The following is a 6530-nucleotide window of genomic DNA, read 5'->3' as shown; positions in this document are numbered from 1 at the left end:
AAGAATAAGAGTATACATGTATTTCTTGCAATAATTTATAGGCATCTTTATGAGTAAGATAACTGTCCTAAAAATTTAAAATTGCTTCATATCCAAAGGTAAAAATTGATCTCCTAACTATTTTTTTATAAGAATGCACGAGTTGAGTTGAATAATGAAAGAGGTATAGTAATTTCATTTGGCCACCCTTTTGTGAAAAAGGATAAATTAGTATACAAAAATGTAATACTACTACTACTATTTGTTATTCTAAAATTCAAATTTAATAAACGTGTCTATCCAAACCTCTAGTTTTATGAAAAGTATTCTCATCACCTACCCTCACTATGTCTATAACCTACTAACCAAGGGTAGATTAGTTATCATGCAATTAATACGTGGAATAAAGTAAAACATTAATAATCGTTTTTCTTTAATTTGTAATAAAAAAAATTAAGATTAATTCTTTATTTTTCTTCATAACTCGAACTTCTAATTTATTAATTAAAAAATAAATAACCAACGCCAACTAAATTACGCTTTATCATCAAAAAAGCCTGAAATTATTTTGTTTACTTGGTTCAGCAAAGTATAATAGTAATACAATTTTTTGTCCAAAACTACAAATAAAATAGGATACTAATAATATAAAAAAGGTTAAGTGCACGCAACCTAATCCTCGAGTGTGACGACTTCTTTTTTATATATACACATACACTAATACACAAAGTCTATGTTACTAATTTAAATTTTGAGCATCATGTCTTATTTGGGCAATATTTATACCTACATAGTAGTAGTACATACTCCCTCCGTTCCCCGATTAAGAATCACATTTTTCCATTTCAGTCCGTCTCCAATTAAGAGTCACACTTCATTTTTACCATAAATAGTAAGTACGTCCCACGTTCCACTAACTCAGTTCACTCACATTTTATTATAAAACCAATATTCAAAAATGAGTCTCACATTCCACTAACTTTTTCAACTAATTTTTCTTTACATTTCTTAAAATTCGTGCTCGGTCAAATTGTGACTCCTAATCGGAGACGGAGGGAGCAGTACTTTAGTACATATTTTTAACAAAACAAACAGACAAGATTCCGTCTGTTTTGTAACGATACGATTCTAGTTACTGATTCAGAATCATTCCCTTTTCAACATCACTCATAACTCTCAGTTTCATTAGAGAGAGAAAGAGATGGGGAGAGATGATGAATTGGATGCTTCTCTACTATTTAGTGATGATGAAAACTGCAAGAGAAGAAGAAGAAGAAGAAGCATAGCTCTCTGCTTCATCTTCCTTGCTTTCTCAGCCACAACTCTAACCTGTGAGTCTTATTCAATTTTTTTTTATCCTATTTCTTCCCTTTTTTTGTTTTCTCCTTTTTCTTGTTTCTTCTTACACATTTCCACAACAAATTACAACTCCACTTTATTTCTGACACACAATCAAAGTAAATTTAGGATGGAACAAAATTTGTATCACATGTCTGATTTTTTCTGTAAATGGAACCATTAATAATCCTCTTTTAAAAATATATTTGGGGGAGAAAATGGTAGATTCAATCAATTTGATCATGATCTGTGTGAAATCTTGATTCTTAATTAGCTTATTAAATATTTTGAATAAAAATTGGCACCAGTTTTTGCTTTGAGAAGTGATGATGATGGTCATCATCCATGGGAGTTAAAATCAAGACATTTTGCCCGAAACGACGACGTTGTAGAGTCAAAGCAAGCGGTGGTTGCAGCCGACGATGGCCGTTGCTCCGAAATCGGCGTCTCCATGCTCGAAAAAGGCGGCCACGCCGTCGACGCCGCCGTCGCCACCGCGCTCTGCCTCGGAGTCGTGGGCCCCATGTCCAGCGGCATCGGGGGCGGGGCCTTCATGGTGGTCCGGTCCTCGTCCGAGCCGGGCGCGGTCGCTTTCGACATGAGGGAAACCGCCCCGGCCGCAGCTTCGGAGGTAGGCTCGGTTGGCGAAAATCATTGAAATTAGTGTTTATTTATCAAACGCTTTTTTTTTTAAATTAATTTAGGACATGTATGAGGGCAATGAGGATGCTAAGCTCTTGGGTGCGTTGGCGATGGCCACGCCGGGGGAGGTGGCCGGGCTTTACGCGGCCTGGCTGAGGTACGGGCGCTTGCCTTGGAAGGCGTTGTTCGAGCCCACGATCGAGCTTGCGAGAGACGGGTTCGTGGTGAGCCCGTACCTCGGGCTGAAGATCAAGGCAAATGAAGAAAAAATCAGGGCTGACCCTGGTTTGACCAGGGTCTTTGCCCCGAACTCCACGCTGCTCAGATATGGCGACATTTGCTACAACGTGGAGCTCGGGAACACCCTGCAGGCCGTTGCGGAGCAGGGCCCGGAGGCCCTGTACAACGGCCTGATAGGCGAAAGGCTGATCGAGGACGTGAGGCAAGCGGGCGGGATATTGACTATGGAGGATCTTAGGAACTACAGAGCAAGAGTGACTCCTGCGGTGGAGGCTGAGGCATTGGGGTATAAGATCTTTGGAATGCCCCCGCCTTCTAGTGGGACGGTCGGGCTTGCTCTGGTGAGCCAAATCCCGACTGAATTAATCAATAGAGCATTCATCATATATTGACTTTTTTTGGTCGGTGCAGGTTCTAAACATCTTCAACAGCTATGGGAATCGCCATGCTGCTGAAGGTCCATTAGGCCTGCACCGACTAGTGGAAGCCTTGAAGCATATGTTCGCCATCAGGATGAACCTCGGAGACCCCGAGTTCGTGGACGTAAGCAGAACTGTGACAGACATGCTTTCGCCTTCCTTCGCCAAGAGGATCCGAGAGAGGATATTCGACAACACCACATTCCCGCCCGAATACTACTTGCCTAGGTTTGTGATTCATTTTTCTCTTAGTCATGATACATTTGTCATTCATTTTCTAGTTTCGTCTCATTTCATTCTGTCATACCAAGCATGTCCTTAGCAGCTGACAAAGAATCGTTAGCGATGCAGATGACGATTCCTTTTATTTTTCAGATGGAGTCAGCTGAGAGACGAAGGGACGAGCCACTTCTGCGTGGTGGACTCAGAGAGGAACGCGGTGTCGATGACATCGACAGTGAACTACGCGTTCGGAGGAGGGGTGCTGTCGCCCTCCACCGGCATAATCCTCAACAACGAAATGGATGATTTCTCAATACCAAGTGAGGTATCATCACCTGATGAGCTCCCACCTTCTCCATCCAATTTCATTAGGCCAAACAAAAGACCCCTGTCTTCCATGACCCCCATCATTGTCCTCAAGGTAACAACAAATTTGAAATTGGATCATATTTTATTTGATTCATGATATTTGATTTAATATTCATATACTGTATGTTAGGATAATGAACTAGTTGGAGTTCTTGGTGGGAGTGGTGGTATGGATATCATTCCAGCAGTCACACAAGTCTTCCTCAACCATTTTATATTGAAAATGGAACCTCTACCAGCTATTCAAAGCCCAAGGGTGTACCACAAGGTTAGTATATAAATTCACCCCAACATATAAAAATATTTCATTTATCGCCAAATTGTCCGAAAATCCATGAAGTTCAGTCAAATTCTGATTTGTTCCGTAACTTAAATGTAATAATATTCTTGACATTTTTCAATTAAACGATGATGTTATCTAACTTATTTTATGAATAGGTGACATTGTTTAATTCACTAATAGTGAACGTGTATGATGTGGTGCAGCTGATTCCGAATATCGTATACTACGAGAACTGGACGGTGATCGACGGCGAGCACATTGAACTGTCTGGAGAGAGACAGCAGTTCTTGAGAGACAGAGGGCACCAAGTGAAAGCTAAAGCAGGGGGAGCAATCTGTCAGCTTGTTGTACAAAACATTACCAATTTGGGGAGAAAAGTGAAGAACAGTAACGGAATGTTAACCGGCGTAAGTGATCCCAGGAAGGGCGGCTGGCCGGCGGCTGTCTGAATCATACTCATATTTTACCACATTTGGATACAAAATGTACATACTCCACAAAGAAGGTGGTGCATTGCTACTAAAAAATGGAGTATATTCATAAAATTTTCAATTTCCTATGTTTGGGTTCCCTCCATTTTTTTGAAATACTACCTAAATCCTGAAAGTTTGGCACAGTTTACTATTTCGGTCCGTCCCAGAAAGTTTGACACACTTCACTTTTTATCATTTTTAATAGTGGACCTCATATTCCACTAACTTATTCCTACTCATATTTTATTATAAAACTAATACTTTAAAAATAGGACCCACATCCCACCAACTTTTTCAACATATTTTCGATTACATTTCATAAAATCCATGCAGGGTCAAAGTATGCCAATATTTGGGGAACGGAGGTAGTAAGATTTATTAATGGGTTGAAAAAGGTTTCGACGAGAAACTAGAAAGCAAACAAAGGGTAAACACGTTGGTCGGCACATAGGGTGTCCATATCACAACACGACCCTTTATTATTATACTACCTCCGTCCTTTAAAAATGGAGTAGCAACTATTTCCGACCCTTAGTTGATTTTTATGGTTACAACCAATAAATCTCTATCTTGCACCGTCTCTACAACCTCATGCCAAAACGAACTTCATCGGTGAACGCAACAAGAGTGAAGAGACATATAGTAATATTGTTTTAGACTTATTCAAAATGCAAACTTATATATTGTACAAACTCAAAACTTTCAACACAGCTTCAACACAGTTCCAATACAGTATCAATATCATGTAAAATTTCAATATTTTAATATCACCACAACATCAATTATTGACTACCGTTGAAATTTACGTTGATATTTTCCTTTTGATGCCTTTTTATGATTTGTTGACATTTTTCAATGGTCCAAATCATAGTTTTGAATTTGTAAAATATTTAGAGTTTTCATTTGATCACATCCCGTTAATCATATATACTATAATACTATATGAAATTTTGATTTTATTTAGGTTCAATTAAATATAATGAGAAATATAATTTGTGGAATTAGTCATAGAGTGTAGTGATAGCCCATTTTTGTAGTGGTGAGCAACACACTTTTCGCATTTAATCAGCAGCTCAATCAGATCGTTTTCCCAAAATCCAAAAAAACCACAATCAGAAATTCAAAATCAGATCAAAGCCAATCGCAAAAATGGGGCTAAGCGACGAGCAGGTAGCATCGATGAAGGAGGCGTTCAACCTCTTCGACGCCGACAGCGACGGCAAAATCGCGGCGTCGGAGCTCGGGATCCTGATGCGCTCCCTCGGCGGCAATCCGACGCAGGCGCAGCTGAAATCGGTGATCGCGGAGGAGAAGCTGACGGCGCCGTTCGATTTCCAGAGGTTCCTCGACCTGATGGCGAAGCACCTCAAGGCGGAGCCGTTCGACAAGCAGCTCCGCGACGCGTTCCAGGTGCTCGACAAGGAGGGCACCGGATTCGTGGTGGTGAAGGAGCTGCGGCACATCCTCACCAACATCGGCGAGAAACTGGAGCCGGCGGAGTTCGACGAGTGGATCCGGGAGGTCGACGTCGGATCCGATGGCAAGATCAAATACGACGATTTCATCGCGCGAATGCTCGCCAAATGAGGAAGGTGTGCACTTAATTTTCACGAATTTTGATTTGTTTGCATTTTGCCTAATTTCGCAATTCAGAGTCCGATTTAGGATATGATCAATCGAATTGTTGAAATTTGATAATTGTGAATCAGATTGATCAAAAAAACAGTGCAAAACTCTTTCTTATTATAAGTGAAGATGCTCACAAACTGTTTGATGGTATGATTAAGCTGATGCACATCTATGCTGTTTTTTGCAGGTGAGCGAAATGGTGGTTCGTTTTATATCTATATTTGAAGATGTGAATTTTTTTATTTAGTTATTGATTTTACATGATTTAGAAGTTCTTTGCTACATCAGTTTGTGACGTTGTTTCATTTCATCACCTAGTCCTAAGATAATCAGATCGATTGATGAATATTTTTAACTGTTCTCATCGAAATTGTCTACAAAATGGCAACTAACTATACACAACATCGTATTTTGGCTAGGCATCGAAAATCCACGATTGGAATTGATGTCCTTTCATTGATTCCTCCTAAATTGCATTGATTTATCCTAAAGATTTCATTTCAATTGGAATTTAGTTATTCACCACGTACGAGGATTCCTGTTAAGCATCCATGGTTGAATGGGACGCCAATGGGACCCTCCAATAAGTCTATTGGAATTGGCTCTGCATTAATGGAATCTCATCACCCACACATAACGAATTGGTGTGGTATATTCATATCATAATATATGAACATTAAGAAATAACATTCTTATTGAGACTAGAATTCATAGGGAAGAAAATAATAATAACCATGATAATTGGAGAGATATTGAAGAATAGGTGGGATTGTAGTGTGAAACTGAGATGAATTGTGAGGGGTATTTAGAGATATGAAAAGGAATTAAAAAAAAAATGAAATGGCCCTTGGCAACGACTAATTGCCCAAAAAATTTAAATTCTAATTTTCAAATGGCTGATTAGCCGATTTTACAAAAATAAATAAAAATCGGCGT

General features: G+C 39.5%; 1 protein-coding gene and 1 pseudogene across 2 annotated transcripts; both read left to right on the top strand.

The window, feature by feature from the left end:
• The first annotated feature begins 1099 nt into the window (after positions 1 to 1099).
• Positions 1100 to 4051, top strand: LOC125192070 (glutathione hydrolase 3-like). Its single transcript, XM_048089524.2, has 7 exons — positions 1100 to 1310; positions 1626 to 1948; positions 2022 to 2540; positions 2611 to 2846; positions 2994 to 3261; positions 3340 to 3477; positions 3696 to 4051. Exons 1-7 carry the CDS (start codon positions 1181 to 1183, stop codon positions 3939 to 3941), a joined length of 1860 nt encoding a protein of 619 aa, XP_047945481.2. The 5' UTR covers positions 1100 to 1180; the 3' UTR covers positions 3942 to 4051.
• Positions 4052 to 4996: 945 nt separating this feature from the next.
• Positions 4997 to 5964, top strand: LOC125196790 (putative calcium-binding protein CML13 pseudogene; annotated as a pseudogene). Its single transcript, XR_016128645.1, has 2 exons — positions 4997 to 5557; positions 5782 to 5964. The product of XR_016128645.1 is annotated as a putative calcium-binding protein CML13 pseudogene (transcript).
• The last annotated feature ends 566 nt before the right edge of the window (positions 5965 to 6530 follow it).

This window comes from Salvia hispanica, chromosome 4 (assembly GCF_029641045.1).
Source record: "Salvia hispanica isolate PSC_SH4W2 chromosome 4, Shi_PSC_v1, whole genome shotgun sequence".
Taxonomy (NCBI): domain Eukaryota; kingdom Viridiplantae; phylum Streptophyta; class Magnoliopsida; order Lamiales; family Lamiaceae; genus Salvia; species Salvia hispanica.
Note: the sequence above shows the minus strand (reverse complement) of the source record. Positions and strands in the feature narration are given on the sequence as shown.

Bases quoted from the DNA above. Each gene is read 5' to 3' on its own strand.
- LOC125192070 (XM_048089524.2), top strand. From the start codon at position 1,181: ATGGGGAGAGATGATGAATTGGATGCTTCTCTACTATTTAGTGATGAT. The intron at 1,311-1,625 runs GTGAGTCTTATT...AATTGGCACCAG, and splicing joins CTCAGCCACAACTCTAACCT to TTTTTGCTTTGAGAAGTGAT. The intron at 2,847-2,993 runs GTTTGTGATTCA...TTTATTTTTCAG, and splicing joins CCCGAATACTACTTGCCTAG to ATGGAGTCAGCTGAGAGACG.